At 39.9% G+C, this 27,294-nt stretch overlaps 1 protein-coding gene across 1 annotated transcript; it reads left to right on the top strand.

The window, feature by feature from the left end:
• Positions 1–383: 383 nt before the first annotated feature.
• LOC308420217 (SH2 domain-containing protein 1B) lies at positions 384–26,731 on the top strand (the record flags this gene model as incomplete). The annotated part of the gene is made up of 4 exons (XM_080916128.1): positions 384–517; positions 21,558–21,621; positions 25,298–25,460; positions 26,694–26,731. 4 exons carry the CDS (start codon positions 384–386, stop codon positions 26,729–26,731), a joined length of 399 nt encoding a protein of 132 aa, XP_080772254.1.
• Positions 26,732–27,294: the final 563 nt, after the last annotated feature.

Raw genomic sequence — 27,294 nt, 5'->3', positions numbered from 1 at the left:
AGAAAAGACAGCAGTAGCTAGAAAGAGAGAAAACTTCTGTGAGACATGCTGTAAACTGGACCTAAGGAGCTCGACTTTAGTGTTGCTGCTGCGGCCACACAGCACTGACTGAGCTGAAAGGTGCACTCACCCACTTCTGTGAGTCACACTTGAGCCACCCACCCCTAGGCTGGAGTGTCATGGTCACTCCATCTCCCTCCCTTCTCATTTCCTGTGTCTTGTAAAACTGACTAAACCCCACAGAGCAACCTCATTTGTTTAGACCACACTGGAGGAAGGGCTATTTCTCTTCCATTCCTCTCTCTACTTCCCTCTCCACAGCTCCTCCTTGGCCTGGAATTGGATTTCAGGTTGACAGGACACTTTAAGCATAACAACCCTCCATGGATCTTCCTTACTATCATGGATGCCTGACCAAACAAGAGTGTGAAGATCTGCTCCTCAAGGGAGGAGTGGATGGCAACTTTCTGATAAGAGACAGCGAGTCTGTGCCAGGAGCCCTGTGCCTCTGTGTCTCGTAAGTACCCTTATCTCATGCAGAAGAATCCTGATGGCAGCCTACACTCAGGGAGTTGTATCTCATTCTACTTTGGAATGGTAATGAGTCATGTACTGGAAGGAGAGACAGAGGATGTCTCTACTCAGCTTTTCTGTCTGCCTTCCTCTCTCAGTTGTGCATGGGACAAGGGCAGTGTCTGAGACAACAGAAGAGGGTAGACAAGTAATAAAGAGAGAGGATGATGGGGAGAAAGAACTGACAGAAGAGCATCTTCTCTACATGTCTCTTTATGTGATGTGAGGAAGGCCATGAGTCCTTTTTTATAGCATGAAGGGTTGGTTGACTGCATTCACTTGTAGTATTTAAAGTGCTAATAATTCATACTTTTTCAGTTTAGTAAAGGTCTTTACCAAGCAGAATTTCTTCATTTCTTTTCATCCTTTCATGATCTCTTGGCTCAATCCATTGTCATTTATAGATGAAAAAATAAAGTGACACCGAATCCTTTATCATGCCTATTACAGACACCGAGGAAGATTTTATTCTGGGCCCTCCTGACAGGTGTAGATATTGATGCAATGGGGACTTCTGTGAGAGAGAAAGATCAGATATACCTCTGAATGAAGTATGAACAAGTGTAAATTCATAGCAAGGAGAAGAATGGGAGTCTGTGCATGGAAGAGAACCAAGGGGAATCTTTAGAGACAAGGGAAATTGTAGCCAAAGGGACTGTGAAATTCTTTGAAATCTTTGGAAAGCTGAGGAAAGGCCACTGTGATCATATCTCATCTGGGGATGGTGGCAGATGAAGAAGCTGAGGAAGGCTGCTAAGATTATTGAAGTAAGATTCTTTGGGAAAGCTTAACTTTGTAAGGATATGCCCAGATGGGCCTAAGAAGTCTGCTAGCTTGACTGAAGTCTGAGTGAACTAAGAATCAGTCTCACTGGAGGAGAGAACTCTTGTGCTTCTTAGAGCCTGGAGAAAGGTCAGAAGGCAAAAGTGATTTTCATTACTAGTTGTTACATAGAGAGGGATCTTTGTTTCCTTACATGGTGCCAAAGAAACAGCTGTGAGAGAGACATTAGGTCTATCTTGGGCTTCAAACTACATGTGATATTCAGGTGTTGGTTGATTTTTTTTTTTTTTTTGGTTTGATTTATCCGTAAGTAATCTGTGTGTCACAATTACAGTCTCCATGTAGAAATATTAGGAGGCGGTAGGATCTTCAAGAGATGGAGCCTAAGGGGACACCACAGGACATTGAAATTATTACCCATGGAAGGGTCTTAGGGGATACTCATTTAGCTCTTTCTTGGTCATTATCTGACCAAGCCAGCTTAGTCAGTCGACAGGGTTCTCCATCGGCAGAGCAAGAATTAAAAAAAGAAAGAATCGATTAGACAAAACTGCTGCACGACCCCCAGCCAGTTCTGAGGTTGAAAGATGGGTTTAATTCTTCCAGTCTCTTTTTATGCCATTTTAATTACATGCAAGTACTAATAAGGTTAGTTCTAAGTTAAGGTAACAAGCAAGACAATGAACACAAACAGGGAACAATCAAGGCCATAAACAAAATCCCACAATCAATCTTTCTAAGGGCTTGTAAAGAAGACAGGGTTATCTGAGCTACTTTCCTGTCCTAGGCAAAGTCACTCTTGCCTGAAGCCTACTTCTTTGTTCTAGCCTAAAACCAGATTCCTCTCTGAGCTTATTTCCCTGTCCTAGCCTAATGTCAAATTCCTGCCTGGAGTAGCCTTGCTTTTTTGTTCTGACCCAAAGTCAAATTCTTGCCAAGGGACTCCAAAAGCTCTCCGCAATTATCAAATGAATAAGACTGCCCCCGCCCCACTCCCAACTTTGGTTTAGTATCTTTCCAAGTGGTGTTTTTCTCTGCATGATGACGTCTGTCGACACATGACATAGCCAAGTGGAGCCTCACTTCACCTGGGGCCACACTGAGCAGATGGCAAGTGCTGGGATTCAGAACCTAAAGCTAATGAGGAGAAAGTACTGAAACTGGGAGGTTAGAGAGCTAAACCATTGCAGTTCTGGATGGGAGATGAGAAAGAACTACTTATGGTGGAGTGCAGGACAGTAGAAAAAATGCAAGGGGAATCCCAGAATATGACAAATCCTGGCCAGCATCCCATGTAGAGGTCTACTTTGAGATGCTCTTTGATCTTGATACTTATTTCAGCTTCCATGAGTTGTGTCAGCCCAGGACATATAGTCATGTAAAGCAGTAATCACTTGGGTTGTTTTAAAAAAGGAAAAGAAAAACAAGTCAAATGAGAAAGGTGTAAATATTTGCTGAGCACCTTCACAGGACAAAGCTTCACTTTTCTCTCTTCCCGTGTCATGGAAGAGCATATGAAGCAGCATTCATGCTCAGACAGAAGGTGTAGATCAAATGACTCCTGTGACCTCATTTTTGATTTGGTGATCACTTATTTTTACCACCAATTATAATATTTCATAAACCAAGCACTGCACTAGCTCCTCAGCGGATGGATCTAACATGGAGAACAGAAGCCAGAGCACAGGAGGGGAAATGAAGTCAGCAGACCCTGTGGTGCACACAATTGCTGTGGTGATATGAGCATCGTGGGTCATAGTGGGAGCTGACAGCATTAAGTGACAGATTCATTGAGAAACAGAAAGCATCATATTGGTGCTGAGACTCAGAGGATCAGTAGAACCTTCTTTTATATCATTCATTAAGCATATGTTGCATTTCTTGAGGTTTCAGATATGGTCCTAAGCTTTGGCACATAGCAGCAAATATTGCAGGAAATATCAATAGCAAAGATTGTTCCAATAACTAATATTACCCTTACTTTATGAGGGGAAAACAACAATAACTCATCATTCTGTTATTAATTTTCTTTTTAGTCAGGGTCTCACAAAGTCCATGTAAGCCTTGAATTCACTTTGTATCTTACAGTCTCCAAATCACAAAAATCCTTCTGTCTCTACCTTCTAAATCTTGTAATTATAAGAGTGTACTATCCCCAGCCCTAACAAGCTGATCTAATGACTTGTCCAAGACAAAACCATTCATGTATTATCATATGCTTTGACTTCACTAATGTCCCCAGGGCTACTGAAATATGTTCTGGGTCATCACCTTAGAAGTATGTCATAAAGTGCCCAAGCAGGGAACCCGAGCTTGGCTCTGCCCTCAAACCCAGAATCTTGCTCTCCTGCTTGTGGGAGACAAGCCTTTTCTTTGTTGATCTATGTGGACTTATGAGTTGTCCCAGAGTCAATGTAGAAGTTACATATAAAGGAGGGAATCTAGGAGCTGTGGCTCATGGGTGTGAATCTCCCCATTTAGATTGATAACCTGGGCTGTAGATGGAGGCCCTGTGTCAAAATTCCAAAGAGTAAAAAGAAAAGAAGGAAGAATAGAAAAGGCAGAGAGGGATGGATGGATGGAGAAAGGGAGGGAGGAAAGGAGGGATGCAGAGAGAGAGGGAGGGAGGGAGGGATGGAGGGAAGGAGGGAAGACCATTTACCTACACATGGTAATGTATATTTGTAATCAATTTCAGCCCTTGAGAGGCAGAGTCAAGAAGACCAGAAGTTCAAGGCCAGATTTGGCTACATAGTAAGTTTGGGGCTAACCTGAGCTCTCTGGCACACTGTCAAAATAAGTAGATAGATAGATAGATAGATAGATAGATAGATAGATAGATAGATAGATAGATAGATAGATAGGCAGGCAGGCAGGCAGGCAGGCAGACAGACAGACAAATATATAGACAGACAGACAGAGTAGGAAGCAGAGGAGAACAGAAAAAGGAACTGATAAAAAAGGGGTGGAGAATCCTTAGAGAACATCTACCTTGCAGCTTGAAGAGAAAGCTACAGCTCACACAGACCAGAAACAGCTTCTGATTTTTCAACAAGTGGAACTAGAAAACCTCAATGTGTGAAGTGTGTGTATGTGGCATGACTGAAAATGAAGAAAGCAAAACTGGGTCTGCCTTTGCAACCTGTAGAGTAGGTCAGATGTTAGCCAGTGAAAAGGATTCATCCCTGGAAAGAGTCCATCAAGGGAAGGGTAGACTTTCTGTAGCCAAGGAGAGGCTGCCGGTGCTGTGTGCAATGGGAGGAAGTGAAGCAATGCCCTTCTGTCATCAGAGACTTATTTGCAACTCCCAAAATTCTGAGAAAGTGTGGCTAAGAGTTCAGAAAGAAAAACAATATATGTTGTTTAAGACATGCAAACTCCTTTTCAGAATGCTGAAGACATTTGCAAAGGGCTGGGTATAGTTCAGTGGGTCAGAACTTGTCTAGCATGCACAAGGCCAACCACAACAAAAAGTACAATTACTACTACTAATTCTCAAAATAGAATTTAAAGCTGGTCAAGGTGAGTTACGCCTGTGTTCTCAGTATGTAAGCATATGGGGTAGGAAGATTGTCATGAATTTGAAGCGAGCCTGGGTGACACAGTAAGTTTTAGAGAAGCCTGGAATATGTTATGAGATACTAACATAAGAGCAAGAAAATAAGAAAGAGAGGGAGGAAGTGGTAGAAGGAGAGAGGAAGGAGAAGGAGGAGGAATAAGAAGGAAAAGGAGGAAAAGGTAGAGGAGGAGGAGCAGAACAAGAAGATGAAGAACAAGAAGAATTAAAGACACATAAAAACAAAAGCAGTCGTTTTTGTTACCTGCTTTTCTCTGTACACTGTGTGTGTGTGTGTGTATCTGTGTATACATGTTAGTATGGGGATAGTATACACACACACACACACACACATACACATGAATATGTATATGTGGAAGCCAGAAGTTAATGCCAAGCATCATCCTCGATTTCTCTCCACTGTTTTTGAGACAGGGTGTCTCGTCAACCCTGGAGCTGACTGATTTGGCCAGACTAGCTTGCCAGCCGTCCTCGGTGGTCCTCCCCTTCCCTCTTCCTCCGTGCTAGTACAAGCACACAATGCCAGGCTCAGCATTCATGCAGGTGCTGGGGATCTGAACTCAGTCCTTCATGCTTGCACTGGAGCCCTTTACTAATGAGCCATCTCCCCAGCCCTACAAAGCTGCCACTGCCATCCCTTCATGACTGAGCGGCGGATTGTAATCCTTATAATTCATATATAGTCAAACACCTGAGTGGTTTCCGATTTCTAGTTTGCATTTTATGTGATGGGTCAAATATAAGTTGGAACAATTAACATTTTTGTACTTACATCTTTTAAATTTTGCCTCTTTAAAAATCTAGAGATAGGAATTTTGTCATGCACATTGACAAATACAATACCAACTTTCAATGACATACCTTCTGAACAAGGGCAGGAAAAAAGATGGGATGTCAACAGACTCAAATACTATGAGGTTTCAGGGGTCCGTCCCCTTGTTGTTTAATAATAAGGACATGGAGACACCTGTTTAGTATAAAGCTGTTGGCCTGTTTGCTGGGGCAGTCTCTCAGCTAGCCCATCTCTCCTAACCCAACTTCTCAGCCATTGCCTTTCTCCATGTGGCTCTCACTGGGCTCTACCTCCATAACCAGCTACTGTTCTGTTTCCATGCCTCCAACTCTGTATCCTGCATGGTAGTTCTGCCCTAGCTCCAGCTATGAACCAATGAGAAGCAGGACAGAGCCTTGTGCATCTCTGTAATGCTATTTGGCATCAGGGACTACAACATCCTCCCCTACGGTAGCTTTTCTTTCTTTGTGAACATGTGAGGAAATGACTAAATTTTCTATATTCTTCCACTCTGGTGCCACAGGTACAGCAATTAACAGTTGAATACACTGGAACACATTTTCATAGCCACTCGATACAATATGCATGAGTTTCCTTGAGTTCTTCAAGATTTCTTGGCAGGGCTTGAAAAAAATGTAGTCCACAATTGTTAGACATCATGGGGCCCAAAGATTCCATTTACTTCAACTCATATCTCAAAGTTTGGTTAAAATAAAACTAAACACCTGAATACAATCATGATTTACCACCATGCAACCCATAGCTTGAAACAAAATACTCATGAATGAACTGTTCATGCATCAACCAAGATCTACACATAGATGTAGTGTAGATCTTCATGCTCCAGTACAAAATGAGGATTCCCAAGGCTAACCTATGCTGAAGCTCAAAATAAATGAAACTAAGAGAGTCTAACCTTTCCACATGCTGTTTGTTTGTTTTACTGAGTTTATTGGATATATTTTATTTACATTTCAAATGTTATCACCCTTTCCAGATTCCCTTCATATCCCCATCCCATCACCCCTCCCCCTGCTTCTATGAGGGTGCTTCCCCACCAACCCATCTCCTCCCACCTCCCCACCCTGACATTCCCCTACACTGCAACATCAAGCCTTGGCAGGACCAAGGGCTTTTCTGCCTATTGATGCCCAACAACGTGCATGTGCAGCTGGAGCCATGGGTCTATCCATGTGTACTCTTCTGATAGTGGTTTAATCCCTGGGAGCACTGTTTGGTTGGTATTGTTCTTATGTGGTTGCAAACCCCTTCAGCTCCTTCAATTCTTTCTCTAACTCCTCTATTGAGGACCCTGTTCTCAGTTCTATGGTTGGCTGTGAGCATCCCTCTCTGTATTTGTCATACTCTGGCAGAGCCTCTAAGGAGACAGCTATATCAGGTTCCTGTCAGCACGCACTTCTTGGCATCAGCAATATTGTTTGGATTTGGTGGCTGTATATGAACTGGATCCCCAGGTGGGGCAGTCTCTGGATGGCCTTTCCTTCTGTCTTTGTTCTAAGCTTTGTCTCCAAATTTCTTCCTGAGAATATTTTTGTTCACCCTTCTAAGAAGGACTGAAGCATCTGCACTTTGGTAATTTTTTTCTTTTTTGAGTTTCATGTGGTCTGTGAATTGTATCTTGGGTAATCTAAGCTTTTTGGCTAATATCCACTTATCAGTGAGTGTATACCATGGATGTATTTTTGTGATTGTGTTACCTAACTCGGGATATTTTCTAGTTCCATTCATTTGCCTAAAAATTCCATAAAGTCATTGTTTTTTTTAATAGCTGAGTAGTACTCCACTGTGTAAATGCATTTCTATATCCATTCCTCTGTTGAAGGACATCTGGGGTCCTTTCCAGTTTCTGGCTACTGTAAATAAAGCTAATATGAACATAGTGGAGCATGTGTCCTTGTATGTTGGAGCATCTGTTGGGTATATGTCCAGGAGTGGTACAGCTGGGTCCTAAGATAGTACTATGTCCAATTTTCTGAGGAACCGCCAGACTGACTTCCAGAGTTGTTGTACCAGCCTCATTTACCACCAACAATGGAGGAGTGTTCCTCTTTCTCCACATACTCATCAGCATCTGCTGTCACCTGAGTTTTTGATCTTATCCCTTCTTACTGGTGTAAGGTAGAATCTCAGGGTTGTTTTGATTTGCATTTTCCTAAGGATGATGAACATTTTTTTAGGTGCTTCTCGGCCATTTTATATTCCTCAGTTGAGAATTCTTTGTTTATTTCTGTCCCGCATTTTTAATAGGGTTATTGATTCTCTGGAGTCTAACTTCTTAAGATCTTTGTATATATTTGATATTAGCCCTCTATGGGATGTAGGATTGGCAAAGATCTTTTTCCATTCTGTTGGTTGCCGTTTTGTTCTAATGATGGTGTCCTTTGCCTTATAGAAGTTTTGCAATTTTACGAGATCCCATTTCTCTATTCTGGATCTTAGAGCATAAGGCATTAGTGTTCTGTTCAGGAAATTTTCCCCAGTGCACATGTGTTTAGGGATCTTCCCCACTTCTTCTTCTATTAGTTTGAGTGGTTTTTTTTTTTTTTTTTAATTTAACAACTTGATTTTAAAAACAGAGATAAATGTATAGATTTTAAAAGCATTTTGCATAAAACTATATGAATATGTTTTTTGTCAGTACTTGATTTTTTTAAAGGTTTATAGTATGCATTGAAAACTTGCTTGTTACAATGAGCATAAAGTACATGTAAAACAAAACATAACATGGAAATAGTCAAAGTTTTCTTGGTGTGTAAAGATTAAACATAATGATTTTTAAATATCAAGGATTGCCACAAGGCTACATTCTTAGATCTTTAATTACTAATGACTTAAAGTCTTGGTGTACCCCACTCTGAGAGGGTGCTATACACTTATTTTTTTTCTAAGAAGGACTGAGGCTTCCACATTTTGGCCTCCCCCCCCCCCTTTTTTTTGAGCTTCACATGGTCTGAGAATTGTTTCTTGGGTATTCAGAGCTTCCTGGGGCAAGTATCCAATTATCAGTGACTGCATATCATGTCTGTTCTTTTGTGATTGGGCTACCTCACTCAGGATGATATTCTCTAGTAGTTTGAGTGTTTTTATGAAGAGTTTTGTGTGGTGTTATGTGGAGGTTCTTAATCCACTTGGATTTGAGCTTTGTACAAGGAGATAAGTATAGATCAATTTGCATTCTCCTACATGCTGAATGCCAGTTGGACCAGCACCATTTGATGAAAATGCTATCTTTTTTCCATTGTATGGTTTTAGCTCCTTTGTCAAAGATCAAGTGATCATAGGTGTGTGGGTTCATTTCTGGGTATTTAATTCTGTTCCATTGATCTACATTCCTGTCTCTGTACCAATACCATATAGTTTTTAGGACTATTGCTCTGTAATACAACTTGAGGTCAGGGATGGTGTTTTTCCCCAGAAGTTCTTTCATGGTTGAGAATAGTTTTCACTATCCTGGGTTTTTTGTTATTCCAAATGAATTTGCAAATTGCTGTTTCTAGTTCTATGAGTTGAAATGTTGACGGGGATTGCATTGAACCTGTAGATTGCTTTTGGCAAGATGGCCATTTTTAGTATATTAATCCTGTCAATTCATGAGCATGGGAGATCTTTCCATCTACTAAGGTCTTCAATTTCTTTCTTCAGAGACTTGAAGTTCTTGTCATACAGATCTTTCACTTGCTTGGTTAGAGTCACACCAAGGTATTTTATTTTTTTGTGACTATTATGAAGTGTTATTTGCCTAATTTCTTTCTTAGCTTGTTTATCCTTAGAGTAGAGAAAGGTACTGATTTGTTTGAGTTAATTTTATATCCAGGCACTTTGTTGAAGTTGTTTATCAGCTCTAGGAGTTCTCTGGTGGAATTTTTTGGGTCACTTAAGTATACTATCCTATCACCTGCAAATAGTGATATTTTGACTTCTTCCTTTCCAATATGTATCCATTCGACCTCCTTTTGTTGTCTAATTTTTTTGCTAGGACTTTGAGTACTATATTGAATAGGTAGGGAGAGAATGGGCATCATTGTCTAGTCCCTGATTTTAGTGGAATTGCTTCAAGTTTATATCCATGTAGTTAAATGTTGGCTACTGGTTTGCTGTATATTGCTTTTACTATGTTTAGGTATGGGCCTTGAATTCCTGATCTTTCTAAGACTTTTAACATGAAGGGGTATTAAATTTTGTCAAAGCTTTTTCATAAGATGATTATGGTATTTTTTTGTTTTGTTTTGTTTTTGTTTGTTTTTTTGTTTGTCTATATAGTGGTTTATGTTAATGAATTCTGTATATTGAATCATCCCTGTATCCCTGGGATGAAGCCTACTTTATTGTGATGGACAATTGTTTTGATGTGTTCTTGGATTTAGTTTGCAAGAATTTCATTGAGTATTTTTGCATCAATATTCATAAAGGAAATTGGTCTGAAATTTTCTTTCTTTGTTGTTTTGTGTGTGTGGTTTAGGAATAAGTGTAATGTGGCTCATAGATGTAATTGGGTAGTGTTCCTTCTATTTCTATTTTGTGGAATAGTTTGGAGACTATTGGTATTAGGTCTTTTATGAAGGTCTGATAGAATTCTGCACTAAACCCATCTAGTGCTGGGCTTTTTTTGGTTGGCAGAGTTTTGATGACTGCCTCTGTGTCTTTAGCGATTATGTGACTGTTTAGATGGTTTATCTGATCCCAGTTTAACTTTGGTACCTGGTATCTGTCTAGAAAATTGTCCATTTCATCAAGATTTTCCAGTTTTGTTTAATATAGGCTTTTGTAGTAGGATATGATGATTTCTTGAATTTCCTCAGTTTCTGTTGTCATGTCTCCCCTTTCATCTGATTTTGTTAATTTGAATACTGTCTCTCTGCCCTCTGGTTAGTCTCAATAAGGGTTTACCTATCTCATTGATTTTCTTAAAGAACCAGCTCCTGGTTTTGTTGATTCTTTGTATAGTTCTTTTTGTTTCTACTTGGTTGATTTCAGCCCTGAGTTTGATTATTTCTTGCCATCTAATCCTATGGGTGCATTTCCTTCTTTTTGTTCAACAGCTTCTTTTGTTGCTGTCAAGCTGCTAGTGTAAGCTCTCTTCAGTTTCTATTTGGGGGCACTCAGAGCTTTGAGTTTTCTTCTTAGCATGGCTTCCATTGTGTCCCATAAGTTTGAGTATGTTGTGCCTTTATTTTCATTAAATTCTACACACATTTTTTGTACTAAAATTTCTTCTGTGATATTTACTTTGCTGCCAAACCCATCTAGGCTATTCTTCCTTTCAGACTCGGTGGCCTCTTCTCTAAGTTTCATCTTTTGGTTTTTGTTTTTTCAATCACCATTATCTATACTTTATATTTACATAATTCTTCCAGATTCTTAATCATCTAGACTCTAGACTAACATTGTATTATTGCCCTTGTCTGCCTTTTCTATTATCTCTGTTATTCCTGAGTCCATTTCTATTGATTAACTTATTATTGGTTAACTTCTTCTTACTAATTTTATTTTCTGTCTTTGTTTGTGCCTGCCAAATTTTGACTAGATGCCAGACACAGTGAAATTTACCTTCCTGGGTGTAGAAATTTTAATGTGTTCATGAATATTCTTGAACCTTGTACTATGAAGCTTTAAGTTACATGGAGATAGTCTCATATTTTGAGGGTTTACTAGAACCAATAGCATTGGTTCCAGAGTGACTTCTGTTCCCTTCCTGGGTAGTGACAGGCTATCTTTCTGCATAGCTCACTAATGGATAAACAAGATGTTTGATTAGAAGAGCTAGTTTTCAGAGTATAAACTCTGTCGCCTTGGCTTTCCTCTAGTTCTCATTCTTCTTCCTATTAAGAGAACTGTTAAACACCCCTGCACTGAGTCACCATTGTCCTTGCCAGGCCACAAAAAATAAAATCTCTACCAGCCAAAACGAATGTAGCCCGTTTTATATGATTTCTTCTTCTATCTCAGATATCAGTGACCTGAAATATCTGATGTTCAAACACTTCAACTTCATGTATCCTTTCAAGTTTCTCAGGGCTTTTTGAAGAGAAAAGATAATAATTCCTATTATTCCATGTTGTCTGGAAGCAGAGGTTGTAGTTGGTCCACTTTCAGTATTTATTATAAATACCCATATTTACTTTAAAAATATTGCTTCAAGTCACAAAAAAATAACCATCATGTATTGAGCATTCACTAGTTACTGGGCAGTGGTTCATCATTTAGCACAACTATTTTAATCACAAGCTTATTAATGTAACTTAGAGAAAATGGAGAGTTGGAGGCAAGGGATATGCTATTTTGATTTTTCCTAATAAAAATTAAGCATATTTATAACAATTTATATACCTATATATGTTAATATGTACATAATTGTCATCCATCCTATTTCCTAGAATATAGTCTTGTTGAGTCTCTATGGTGATGATGTAGGTTTTATATGTTAACAAAATGGTTCCTAGGTAGCCTTCAGCTGGTAATTGGTTGCCAGAAAGATCTAGAATGGGTATACTTTCCCCCAACTTTCTAGTATGGGAGTGGAGAGAGAAATAAGTGTTAAAGATGTTGAGTATGGTGATGCATGCCTTTAATCCCAGAATTTGGGAGGCAGAGGCAGGTGGGTCTTTTGAGTTTGAGGCCAGCCTAATCTGCTTTGCAAGTTACAAGACATCCAGAACTATATAATAAGATACCGTCTCAAATAATGACTGTACTAGTGTATAAAATTGATAACAGTGTATATGAAGTAAAAGCAAAGAAGGAAGAGAATAGAGAGCTCTGAGAGCTGCTTGTGGTTTGGAGGGCAAAGCTGGAATCTGACACTCAGCTGGACTGAGGAGGCAAGTCACCCCAGTCTGAGGGTAAAGGTAAGAGAAGCTCACAAGCCTTGATCTGGGATCCTCTGGATATGTTTAAAGCACAGTAAGAAGGCCAGTGTGTCTGCAGCATAGAAAGCTGGAGCAAAAACTAAAGTTGGTGTCACTGCTCATATAGGTCCTTGGATACTATAAAGGTTTCTAGGTTGTTTGTTTGTTTGTTTGGTTGGTTGGTTTTAATAAAACTAGTAAGAATCACAAATGGTTTTAAATGGCATTGTTTGATATCTATCTGTCTGTCTGTCTATCATCTATCTATTTATATATCTTTCTATGCGTGCTTATGTGCTTTTGTATCTACTTACACTCTGGGTGTATGCTCACTGTGCCTCAAATATCAGACTCTGTATGTTTGTGTGTGTGCGTGTCTGTGTATTGCTTATGTCTGTAGTTTATTTAACATTATCTATCCATCTATCCATCTATCTATTATCTATCTATCTATCTATCTATCTATCTATCTATCTATCTATCCATCTATCTATCATTTATTCAGAGAATCTCACACTCTAACTCAGGCTAACTTGAAACTCATGGTAATCCTTCTGCCTTGATCTTCCAAGAACCAGGATTAGAGGTGTACCATTATACCAGGTTTACGTTGTATTATAAATAAAATTCAGGGCCTCATGAAAGTACTATACCCATTGAACTAGATTTCTGTCAAGGGCCAGACTCAGCTTAGAGAGAAGTTCCTGAGAGAAAGGGTATTTGAGAAGTGTGAAAAAAATAACTCAAAGTCAATCATGAGGTACAAGCTGTCAGCCTGTGTTCTGTTTGAGAAAGCTTTTTCTACAGATCTTCAGATAACTTAGCTTTTGCAGACCAAGGCCCAGCCTTATTTATATATTAATTCAGCCATTTACTCTAGGTTCTTTTTTGATTATCCCACAAATCAGCATTCCATGGCTCAATTCCCTTTTAGAAAAAGACAAGAAGCACATCTTTTAAAACACTGTAAATGAATTTGATATTTGCTTTGCTTGTAAGCACAAACAATAAACTTAGCTAGGTGGGACCCCCATCCTGACATTATCATGCTTGGACCTAAATTTGTTCTGTCCCCGGCTGACCTTGAACTCAGGAATCTTCCTACTTTTGTATCTCTTGATTTGTATCTTTCTGATAACCTGGCTCATAGTGCAGCTGTCTGTTCTTTTATGCTATGAAGCCCTTTATATAATTCATATTGCATTCTTATATTTTGCATAGTTGAGACCTTATATATTTTGAACTCAGGTTTTTGGAGTTCTTTCCCACAGCATTAAGGCAGAGATACCAGGTTTGTGGTGTGGTCTTGGAAGATGAAACAGCCTAGAGAAGGTTTCAAAGAGGATGTGGGACACAAAGTATCCAACACAGGGGTGATGTTAGGGTATTCATCACATCAAGTCCAAAATAACTTGTGGGTATATAAAAGGAGATGGGAAGTAGAAAAGTGGATAAATAAATCAGGGATTCAGGGTCAAGTTGGAGCTAGGAATACAAATTAAAATATAGGTCAATAAAATTATTTTACCAGTAGTATTTATGTTTAAACTCATTGCAGCTTTTTTAAATTTGATGATCTGTTCTTTCAAAGTTTCCTGGTAAGACTTCTTCATATAGGCTCAGCACATTCAATGTAAGTCAAAAACTATGTAGGGGTCTGTATTAAGAGACATTGTTAGAATGGATAAATCAGACAGTGTAATTCTGGCCTTGAGTAACTTACACTCTAGTGTAACCTAAAAATGGATGATTAAAGTTCAGTATCTTAAGTGCTGGATTTGGATAGTAGTAGGTGGGTTGTTTTTTTTTTTTTTTTTTTTTTTTTTTTTTTTTTTTTTTTTTCCCAGAAGTTTACCTCTTTTGCTCTATCTCAAGACATTGCATTTGAGACTCTCAGTGCCCTGATTTCAGCTATTTTGTATCACCAACTGTACAGAGCCCTGGGAGGCAAATATGGCATGAGGTCCAGTTAATATAGAATGGTAATTGTTAGTGTATTGAGATATCTTTACTGGCTTAATTATAGTGTGATAGTTGGTTTTAAATATCAATATAACACAATCTATAATCACTTTGGAAGAGTGTCTTAAGGAAAAATGGTCTAGATCAGGTTGATCTGTCAGCATGTCTGTGGGAAATTATTTTGGTTATATTAATTAGAGTGGAAATACTCATCCACTGTGGGTGGCACCATTCTCTAGACAGAGTTTTGAACTGTGTAAGAGTAAAGGAACTAAACTAAGTATAAATGTGGTTGTATTACTTTCTACTTTTTCCTTCTTGACTATGGATGTAGTGTCAATTGTCTCATGCTCCTGTCAGTGTGACTTCCCTACAATGATGAACTATAAACTGGAACCATGAGCTAAAACAACCTTTTTCTCCCCCAGTTGCTTTTGTCATTGCACTTTATCTGAGCAACAGAAATGATGGTAAGACATATAGCTTTATATGAAGACCCAAGATTTGTTAAGACAGGAAAGTACCAAGTGTCCATCAGCTCCTTTTCCTACAGGACAATCTTTTCCCTGTCCCTCCATCTCAAACACACAGGGGAAAAGAAATCAGGAAATAAATTGTTTTTAGATTTACATTTGAGGTCAGTTTCTTAAAGGATATAAATATTTTCTTTGTATGTTGAATAAGATAATCCCCTGAAAGAATTGCTAAAGAAAGTATACCTTTGCTGTCCAAATATTATATGTCAAGAGGTTGCTAAAAAAAAGTAGTAAGTCCTTAGGACTTAGTTTTTTTCCTATGCCTAATTGTCTTAGTTCACGTTTCTATAAAGAGTGGAACAGTCAGTAAACAATAGAAATCTGGAAGACTCCATTAAGATCACTAGAGGCTTATGTAACAAAACCTGTAACTAGTTCATTTGTTCTTTCTTTCCTTCCTTTCCTGTTCTTTCTCTTTCTCCTCTTCCTCTTTAATCTCATCTTCTTCCTCCTCCTCTTCCTCATTTTCTTTCTCCTCTTTCATCTCTTCCTCCTCCTCTTTTTCCTCCTCCACCTCCATAGTCCTGGCTGTGTTGAAATTCACTACATAAACCAGGTAGTGTCAAATTCAAGAGAGATCCGCCTGCCTCTGCCTCCTGAGTGCTGGGTTAAAGGCAGGCACTATCATTTCTGGCTTCTGTAACTTGCTTTTAATACAAAAATATTGACACTTTTAAAATTCAAAATTTCATAAATGGTCTTTTCAAAGTTGCATAAATATTAGCAGATTATTAAGGATAAATAAGCAAGAAAGTTTTTGGGGGTGTGGGGCTCCTGTGTTACTGTTCCACAGGAAAGGGAAGTAAACCTTTTCAATAGCTAACAGTCCTCTACTCAATAGCTGAAAATCTACACCACGGCAAATACTCAGTGCACACTGAACCCACTCATGAGCCTCTCCTTCCTCCCTCTTCCTCTCAGCATTCCTTCCTTCCTTGACTTTCCCTCCCTTCATCCCTTCTTCTATCTTTTGTGTAACTTTAAATTTGCATTGAAATAAAGCCATATTCTTTGTGTTTTTTCCCCTTATAAATTGATAGGAGCATATTAGGTTTATGAGGTTTTAAATCATTTTTAAATAATTTTCTATTTGGTTGTGTGTACATGTGAGGGTGTATCATATGCACATGGGGGTAGGGCTGAGGTTAATGTAGAGAATCCTCTGGAATAATTTTACCTTATTCACGGAGGCAGACCCCCCTCAGTCAAACCCACGGTTGATATATGAAAGTAGTCTTCCTGAAGAGACCGCAGGGTCTCTTCAGGATATGAATTAAGCACATATTATACTCAGACACCAATGTCCAACCAAAGAGATCCTTTATTAAGCAAGAAAGAAAAAAGACAGCATGGCTGAATCTAAATGGGGGCAGGAACAGCAGCAAGTGTCTCTGCAGTAGTTTTTAAGCAGAAAATGGAGGTGTCTGTACTAGGTTAAACTGGTAAGCCCTGGTTGGATATGTTAATCAGTGTACTCAAACAAGGAATAGCTAGACCTTGGTAGTCAGCCTCAAGAATGAAGAAGTGACTAAATATAGAAGTCTGGTAGCTTCTTACAGTAACACGGGAAAGGGCATCCTGCCAGCATTTTGTTTGGTCTTGTTAGAGCTCTTTACTTACCAGAAATCATGGTCTGGGGGATGCCCTGTCTCTGCCTATTCCTTCTGAGGCTGGGGTTACAGGATGTAAGCCACACCCACCTGGAAGTCTGTGTAATTCTGGGGAATCCAAACTCTAGCCCTCATATTTGCAACACAAATGCTTTAACCAGTGACCCATCTTCCTAGACCCCATCTTGTAATTATTTGTAATGATATTATTTAATCATATTAGAAATAATTAAGTAATCCCAGCAACCACATGGCTCACAACCATCTGTAATGATATCTGATGCCCTCTTTGGGTGTGTCTGAGGAGAGCTACAGTGTACTTATATATAATAAATAAATACATCTTAAAAAAGAAATAATTAGGTATTTTATTACTTTATGCTTTTACTGGGTTTATATATTCATGGAGTGTTAATATTTTATCTTAAAGATGTATTTACTTTTAGTGTTTGAGTTTATGCCTGCATGTGTGCACCACAAGTGTGCCTGGTGCCCACAGAGGACAGAGAGAGCGAGTTAGACCCCTGGACCTGAAGTAAAGATGGTTATGAACTGCCATGCAGGGGCTGGGAACTGAACCTGGGTCTTCTGCAACTGCTCTTAAGTGTTGAGCCATTTCTCCAGACCACTTTGAAATATCTTAAATAAATTAAATGTTTAGGTTCACCAATCTTTACTTTTAATACATGATCAAATGTTGGCATTATCTGCTTTGTTTAAATATTGCTGTCTCATAAGATATATTTTCTAATTTTATTAAATTTTATCAAACAGTTCTCACAGATATTACGCTACATAATACATTGAATTTTTTCCTAAGGTTTCCTCACAGCTATTATTTTGTATTAAATAAATTTTTTCATCTCTGCCAGTCTGGTATGAGATGAGACCTCAGTGCTGTTTAACATGCATTTCTCTGGATGGTAGTAACATGAAACATCTTTCCTGTGTCTACTGACAGTTTGTCTTAGTATTTTCCCACACATTAGGGCTGTAATTGACTTCTCCTAATCGTCGGGAAGTTTTACTTTTTAAGAGCCTATTCTGATAAATTGAAGTTTTAATTAATTAAACAAACACACAAGCACAGTGCTCTGCTTTTACTTTTTACAATTAGAAATAAAGTTCTTTCTTGCCTGAAGGTCCTTAAGTGTTCTTGGTACTTATCTCTCCACAGTTGAATATGTCTCCCCACCCCCATAATGTAGACTTTAGAGTACAGAGCAGAGATCCCAATTCATGTGTTTCCACATGAAAATGATGCCACTTGTGGACTGTTCCCCTGCACCAACCTGTGTTGGCACAGAGTGTCTTTTATCAAGCCCCCACCACACACATACATAGAGCTGGTAATATCTTTCTCCTCAGAACGAACTTCTCACTAGCTTTGTAAGAAACTTTATGATCTATTGGGTGGGAACCATCCCCCATATAAGCACACACACATACACACATTCTCTCTCTCTCTCTCTCTCTCTCTCTCTCTCTCTCTCTCTCTTTCTCTACCTTCCCCACTCTCTCCCCCTCTCTGCCCCTCTTTTTCTCGCTCTCTCTTCCTCCAACCCCCTCCAGATTTTTTCCTTCTCTGAAATTGGCCTAACAATTCTTAGCTTTGATTCTGTATGTGCAGAGGAGTGACATGTTCTGACTCACAGTGTATGGCAGGACTCTGCAGGCTGTTGAGTAGAGACTGGTGAAGTCAGAGAGAGGGAGCACGGAATGGCTTGAGCTGTGTCCTTGAAGAGATGAAAGGGGAAATAGGGGAGTCTTCTTTGGAGAGCCACATTCGCAGTCTGTGCACAGTGACAATGGCAGAGAACCCGAGTGCAGGCTTTGATGGGTGCAGGAATGGCAGTGACAGGTGTGGCCGTGTATCTCAGAAGGGTCCCTGATGACAGCTAGGGGTGGACGGCTGGGATTCTCTTTTGATTATTATCACCTTCTCACTCCCGGATTCTCTGATGACTCACTGAGAAGATGCAAGCAATCAGAGCAGATTGAGACTCTCTCTCCCTCTACTCAACAGCTAAGAGCACTGGCCAACGTTGGCACCACACAAGTATGTGGTACACAAGCATACCTGCAAATGCCCACATACATTCCCTTTAAAAAGCATGATTGGTTTAAGGAGGAAAAACAATGTATAAAATTGTTTCTGAAGAGCACAGGAAAATAACTGATCCTCTGGAAAGAGTCTGAGTGATATGTCTTGGTGTATGCCTTTAATCCCAGTACTTGGGAAATGGAGTTCTCTTGAAAGATCTCTGAGTTCAAGGCTAGCCTGTCGTACAAAACAAGTTCTGGGATAGCCAGGACCCCACAGAGAAACCCTATCTTGAAAAAAAAAAAGTTTAAGTCAAACTGGTCATGGTAATACAGGTCTTTAAGATCAGAATTTAGTAACAGAGACATGTAGATCTCTGTGAATTCCAGGCCACCCTGTTCTATTCAGTGGATTCCAGGTTAATAGGGTTACCTGTTGAGACCATCTTGGAGGGGTGGGGCACAAGGGAGATGGAGAGCAGAGGGTGACAGTCTTCACATTAAGCCAATTTACACATCTGTATTTCCCTGCCAAGTACACACAGGTAAAGAGAGTTGAGCTTAACTGAGGTTCTAGTTTATTGATCGAGTAAATAAAGCAAAAGATGGTTAGAAAACGTAAGTGTATATGTTCTTTAATTTACAATAAAATCATGTCACAATAACCCCAAGTAAATTGAAAATGCTGTTCAAACTACACACAATATGCCATACATACCAAACAACATCGTTTCACACAGTACATCTCAGAAAACTGGTTAGTTCTTGTCTTAAGGTTTCCATTGCTGCTGAGAAGACACACCATGATTAAGGCAACCTTTGTAAAAGGAAAACATTTAATTGGGGCTGGCTTACAGGTTCAGTTCATTTTCATCAAGGCTGGAAGAATGGCAGTGTCTAGACAGACAATGGGCTGGAGACAGAGCTGAGAGTTCTATATCTTGCTCCAAACAGAACCAATAGAAGACTACTGTTTTTCCAGGAAGCTAGGAGGGTGGTCTCAAAGTTTACTCTCACAGTGACATACTTCCTCCAATAAGGTCATACCTACTGCACCAAGTAACATCTTTTAATAGTACCACTCTCTGGGCTAAGCATATTTAAACCATCATAGTTTTCTTTGGGGTGACATGGCTCATGGATCAGTGTGGCTCAGAGATAGTATATATAGCCTATTGATTAAAATCTCGAGATTTGAAGTGTAAGTTTTACTGAACAGATGTTATTTTCATAAATATAAAAAATTATAAAATTTAAGTTTATAAGTCAATCATTATATTAGCTTATACTTCCTTATACACTTATATAAACCATATTATATACATATATATATACATATATAATACACACATATGCATGCACGCACACACACACACACACACACACACACACACACACACACACATATATATATATATATATATATATATAAAACTTGAGTATTAAAGGAAATGGAGTGGTAATAATGTGATGATGGGTAAGTAATCTAAACAAGATAAATATATTAGCTTGCTTTCTAGTGCTTTGATAAAGACTATGACTGTTAGGATTATGTGGTAAAGGTACCTTGGTGGGTCTGGGCCAAAGTGTGCCAGCAAGAGATTGCACCATGCCATTGATCTAATGTAAGAGGTTTATTGGGAGGCAGGAGGCAAAAGGCATTCTCAGAGTGGGAGAAAGAGAAAGAGACAGAGAGGGAGAGACAGAGAGATACAGAGAGAGACAGAGAGAGGGAGGAAGGGAGGGAGAGAGGGAGAAAAAGAGAGGGGGAGAGAGAGGAGGCAAGAAAAAGGAGAGAAGGACGGAGAGAGAGAGACAGAGAGAGGGAGAAAGGGAGGAAGGGAGGGAGAGATGGAAAGAAAGGGGGAGAGAGAGCAGGGAAGAAAAAGGGGAGAAGGAGGGGGAGAGGGAGAACAAAATGTCTTCTTCACACAGGGAGGAGCTTCTTTTGGGGGAAGAAGCCCAGCCCCTTGGCTGGAAAGTTCCTAAGAAGGAACTGGGAGATGCTGGGAGAACCTGGAGGCCAGGCCTGCTTTTATACATTAAATACACACCTCATCTGGATTTTCCTGGATCTGAATCCCAACAATATTATTAGAAATAAGCAGGAAGGGGTCATTTGTGACTAGAAGGATTTTACTTCTGATTATCAACATTCAAAATATTTCATATAGTCTTGATAACGACGCACACATGACTCTGAAATAGCTCACTTTTTCCTCTAGGAAGTCACAGAGAAATGACCTCCTACAGTGGTGAACACTCTAAGACGTTATTTTGTAATGCTATTGAAAGCACTGAGGCAAAATCATTTCTGTTACAATTAAGGAATATGCCCTTAGAAATTTAATACATTCATATAAAATATACATTAGCCTAAGCCAGAGAAATAAGAGTTATAGAGTTTGAGACACCTGGGAAAGACCACAGACTCAATCCAGATTATAATTAGTCAAATGGAATAAACTGTCTGCAGGACAACAATCTCTGAGCCAAACTTGAGATTGCCTTGAGAAGTGGGTGACGGGAAGACTCCTAAAAGGTTGTACTTTCTGACAAAGGTCAGGTTGTAACAAGGATCTCAATTCTTTCCCCTCTTCCTCTTTGCTAGAGTTCACACTCCATCATCTCTAAGAGACTCTGTGTTTCAACACCAAATGTTTCTGTCTTTCTATTTAAAGGAGAAGGTCTAGGAAGGTCCACTGTCTTCTTGGGATTTAAGACTGAAAACACATTGTGTTTAAAAAATAAAGACAGCCATCATGGAGATTTGAATATAAGAACCTTATGATTCACAGAGCCATCTTCCCACAGGTTTAAAAAGTTTGTCTACAGCTACCGAATCTTCAGGGAGAAACATGGATATTACCGAATACAGGTAAGACTACCTATAGACTGCCAAAGCAGGAGTGCTATACCAACTTAGATAAGTGGTTGTTGCAGGAATAATAAAAAAGGCACCATCCTATGCTATTGCAGGCTAGTCTCTGGCCCCAGTGGTGGGTGGTCTTGCTGCCTCCATGGCTAACCCCAAGTAGCCCCACAGATCTTGTGGTTCTCTTGCTGAGGGATTCTGCTCACATTCCCAGCTGTCAGCCACCTGTGGCTAGCTGTCAAAAATCCCCTGGCTTGTAATTTGTTAGTCAGATTTATATTAGTAAATTCTCAACCCAAAATGTGAACTCAAAACTCAATTGATATAAACACAAGCTACACACCTAATGGGGCAAATGCACCCTACTTACTATTTAATCATCTGAAAAATCCCCAACACTTATGGGTCCCAAGACTATGTGGTTCTGGGTCTTAGTCCCCTCCTGTGGGTTCCATTTTGTCTCCTCCTCTCCTTCCCTTCCGCTGTCTTTCTGTCACATTTTAATAACTCTGGCTGTTCCTCCAAAGTGAAGAGACAGACACATGCCCACACATGTAAAGGTGAAACACATGGGCCTGGACTTCATTTAAAATTATCTTACACCCAGCCAGTGTGGCACAGAACTTTAATCACAGCCATCGGGTAGCAGAGGCAAGCGGTTCTCTGGGTTGGAGGCTAGTCTGGTCTAAACTGAGTTCCAGGACAACCGAGGCTACACAGAGAAACCCTGTCTGGGGTTGGGGAAACCAGCTCCCCGCCCCCCAAAAAAACCTGTGGTTGAATTACAAAATTAAACCATGTCCCAGGATGGCAGAGGAAAGGAAAAGTGTGAAGAGGCTCCAATGTTCAAAAGTCAAGCATATCCACAGCTCTCTGAAAATAGAGCAGCTGTATCTTGTAGGGACTCCTTTAGTTTCTCTGATTTACTGTGAAAGCAACAGAGAAATGTCTTTGCTTCTTTTTAATTTAGTTATCTGCTTTAAGAAGTAAGTATAACAAATGTAATGGGATTCTTAGTTACCAACATAAGATCTGAAAATACACCCTGAAAAAGTCTTCAACATGCTTTTGTTCACTGTAAATATCAGAACAAGATTAGAACATACAACTATCCCTAAAATACTTAAACATCTATTGTTTCTTTTGCTGAACAGGACATCCTTGGGGCAATTGCTGAAACTTAAATTAATTTTAAAATTCAGACAAGATTAGTAATTAGTACTTTAAGTCTTAATTGTCTCATTTGAAACAGTAAGATATGGTAGTACATGTCTTTGCCTTTTGGACTTCTGAAGTACTTAGAATTATTAAAGAAATACCATGTCTTCAATTTGACTTCTCAAATATTTTTGAAAGGAGGACTTTGAATTGTGTAGTATGATATAATGAGATTGTCACTTGCCTCTGTCCCTTCTTCCCTTCAGACACTCTTATAACCCTTCCCCTTTTTCTCCATTAATTCATGGCCTTTTTTGCTTAATTTGATGTAGAAAGAGTCAGACTTCTTTTTTGTTCTTAGTTTGTTTTGTTTTGCTTTTGTTTTTGAGACAGGGTTTCTCTGTGTAGCCTCTGCTGTAATGGAACTCACTCTGTAGACCAGCCTGGCCTCAGACCCAACAGAGATCTGCCTGCCTCTGCCTTCCAAGGATTAAAGGCATGCACCCCTGCTGCCCAGCCTCATGGCTTCTTTTTACATTGTTATTACACATACCTATATACTCACACACACATACACACATGCTCACTCACAAGCATGTCACACAGGCACACACTCTCGCTCACACACACACACACACACACACACACACACACACACACACAGAGAGAGAGAGAGAGAGAGATGATACCAATAGGCATGCCAACATGGGTGAGAGGAAGCTCAAGAGGGCTCAGCCATACATAAAGAATCACAGGCAATAAAGGACACTGAGAGTGGGAAGAATGGTCTTACCTAGGAAAAAACACACCAAGCTAGTTATTGAATGCCAAAGGGTCAAGCCTGAAACAATTTTTTAAAAGAATATACATTTGTAGTGGCTGTGGTGGTTTATGCTTGTGATGCTGGCACTTAGTAGGTAAAAGCAGGAAGATGAGAATTTCAAAGTCAACCTCATCTGTGTAGGGCATTGGAAGCCTGCTCGGGCTCCATGAAAACTTGTGTTTTAAAAATAGAACAAAATATACGTGTGTGTGTGTGTGTGTGTGTGTGTGTGTGTGTGTGTGTGTGTATTTATATATTTTAGAGAGAATAAAAGGGTAAACAAATAAAATATATAGAACAGGAATAGAGTATATATGAAAATTTTAGTTTTACAATTTTTCCAATTTATTTGTCTCTAGAATTACCTCAAAATAAAATTTCTTCTATAAAGCAGAATATTTTGAAACATAGTTTTCCTTTTCCTTGTATACACCAGGGAATTCTGGATATTCCCTCCGAATCTGTTCTGTCCCTATTAGGAACAAAATGGAGAGCTCCCCACATAGCACATAACTCAGCTACAGAAGGGTATGTGACTAGGGGTGGGCTTTGCAGTCACAGGACTGCAGCAGGTGGTGGTGAGAGCCAAGGTGGCTCCATTACAGGAAAGTTCACTGAAATGCTCACATCTCTGCCATGGAGGTTAAGCGTGCACTTCCCAAAAGCACCTTCCAGCCACCCGAACATCTCTATTGGCCGATGCCAGGACCACAGAGCCACCATAGCAATGACAACAAAACACATACAAAAGAGCAGGGAAAGAAATTCTTTTTGTTCTTAAATTCCTTCTGTAGGATTCTAACAGAAACAAGGACTTCACTTCTATGTTACTTCCCCCTGCTAACCAGAAAGCCAGTCTGTGTCTGCGGTTTCACCCAATTGCAGCTAACATCCTATTCTCAGTGTAAACTAGGACTTTTTTCTCTTAACTGCATCCTATGGAGAATCCATATGCATCTTATCTTATAGGTCAGTTGCCTATTTTGCATTTTCTATCATTGAGTCCCCTAACTCAGCAAAGGCTAGCAACATGGCGTCTGATGTAAGACTTCAAGACCCTTTACATGGATAAGAACCACTCCAGACAATTTGCCCAAAAATGGGGCTTGCTCAATACAGAGGACCTCTTAAATAAAAGTCCTCTCTGTACAGAGTATCTGGGATAAAGGTTCCTCTTCAAAATGAGGAATCTCTATGAACTGCAGCTAGTGAGAGCATTCTGTCTGATTGCTGACCTCTTACTTTCTGCTTGTGGATTCTCAGAAGCAAGCTCTAAAACCCAGTGTTGCAAGAAGAATTACATTGTACCCAGGGATGCAAAAAGAAAAGTGACTTTAAAAAAATTAATTTATTCAGTTTGCATTCCAATATCAGTCCCCACCCCATTCCTACGAGTACCCCCTCACACAGAAATTTCTCCCTTCTCCCCTCCCTTCTCCACTGAGGGATCCTGCCCCACCCTAACCCATGGCCAGACTAGGTGCAGCCTCTCCCAATGAGGCCAGCAAAAGGGTCAGATAGAGAAACTAGATCCACAGGCAAGCAACAGATTCGGGGATAGCCTCTGCTTCAGTTGTTGGGGAACCTGCATGAAGATCAAACTGCATTTCTGCGACATATTTGCAGGGGGCCTAGGTCAAGCCCTGCTCACTCTTGGGTTGGTGGTTCAGTAAGAGTGATCTTCTTATGTCTTTGCAGACTGAGGCTGATACTCCAAAAAAGATCTTTCCAAACCTAGAGGAATTAGTCTCCAAATACAAAACACCAGGTCAAGGACTGGTGGTCCATCTTTCAAACCCAATAATGAGAAGCAACCTATGCCAAAGAGGGAGAAGATTGAAGTTAGAGCTAAATGTTTATGGTAAGAGCCCTGAAGCAGGGTTAGAAGTGCCTCTAATCCTATATCCAAGAATGAGAGGAGGAAGATCCCGGGCAAAATTCTGACTTTGAACTCATTCTGTGACCATGTGCAGTTCATTCAAGTTTGGAAATTTCACATGTAGAAATATTTTCACTGAAAAAATCATGTCAAATCCCCTACCAAGGCTTATCCTTTTATTTTTCCCTCTATTTTTCCCTAAGAACTCATTTCTAAAATGATCAGGGACAAATTATTTCACATATATTTCTAAATTATGAAGGCCTTGAGAACTATGGGGGATGGTCATATTCATGAAGGAAGTCTATTCATAGAACTCTCAGATCATATGACAAGCTTACCCTTACCTTCATCGTCTACCCATTGCGCTGCCTTTTGAAAGAATCTAGCATCTGCCCATTGAGTTAAATTTTGAATTAAACAAAGACAACAAGAGACATTTCTCTGCTTCATCCTGCATGAGAGGGATTCCAGTTGCCTGTGGGCAGCATCTGTGCTGACAGCACATCTGCTAACTAGGGAGAAAGGTGAGGACCCTGAGTTCTCAGGGAGCCTGCAAGCATCCATAGCCACTGTATTCTGTCTGAGCAAAGTCACTCTTTAGGCTGCTGAGGTAAGTGTATCATTCCTCTAAAATGATTTTTGTGGAATTATAGTGATTAAAATGAAACCTGACCCCTACTCTTTTTAGTTGATTCACCACCATTCAGGGTATTGTGTGGTCATTATGATTTGATTATCTTCTGTAGACCCAGCCTCAGAAATAGTCCCCCTGCCTTTTGTCAACAAAATGTATAAAATTAGGAAACACTAAAAGGTCTCTAGAAATAATAGACCAGTTTGTAAAGTGCTTGTCTTGCAAGTTCAAAGACCTGAATTTGATCCTCAGAAGTGATGGTTTTCAGAATCTGGACATGTTGGCACATGGTTATAATCCCAATGTTGCAGAGGCAACAACAGGTAGATGTCAGGGGTTCCTTGATCATGAAACTTGATGAGCTCCAGGAGAGAGGAAGATCCTATTTCAAAAAAAAAAAAAAAAAAAAAAAAAAAAAAAAAAAGGGTAGGTGAAACAACATATGAGGTTAACCTCGGGCCTCCACACACATAAGCATCCAGGAGCGCATGCACCTATACACATGTACACAGCCAATGGGGCTGGCTGATAGGACTTGGAGGTTTGAAATGTCATGGCTGCCCTTTGCTTTTTCCCAGAGAACACTAATGAGGAGTATGTGGATGTCTTGCCTTGAAGACAAGGACATTGGACAAGGTGGGCTACAGAAGAGATGGCTCTGCTCTCAGCTGCCACATCTGCAAGTGTGAATCTAAAACACAGATTTCTCATGGGCCATGAGACCCTCTGATTCATATAGACCCTCATATTCATCTGTTCTGCAGCCTTGGAGGAGTCATTTCCCAGATGCCTGCCACCTGGAACACTCAAGAGGTCAAAAGCCACTACTTATGTCTTATTCCCCTATCTTGAAATTGGACGGCCATAAAACCCAGTCTCCTTTCTGCTCAAAGGCTCCCCTGCTTCATGGTTGACAACTTCCAAGAAGACAATGGGAAGTGGAGCTTCATCCAGCAGAAAGAGTACTCAACAGTGACCTTAGAGTTCCTGTCCTGTGGCTCAGTGACTTTAGACAAATCACTTCATTTTGTTCTCAGCCTCTTCATCTATTAAACAAGTCCTGTAATGGTTGGTACACATTACCTGGACTCTCCATTGAGCTTGGTTGTATCAGGTGGAGCTGGGGTCTGAACAGCAGGATCAGGATCTAAGAATATTGAAGAAGTAAACACAGCCTCC

Source organism: Micromys minutus (genome assembly GCF_963924665.1).
Source record: "Micromys minutus genome assembly, chromosome: 1".
NCBI classification, from domain to species: domain Eukaryota; kingdom Metazoa; phylum Chordata; class Mammalia; order Rodentia; family Muridae; genus Micromys; species Micromys minutus.
This window is presented reverse-complemented; position numbering and strand designations above follow the sequence as displayed.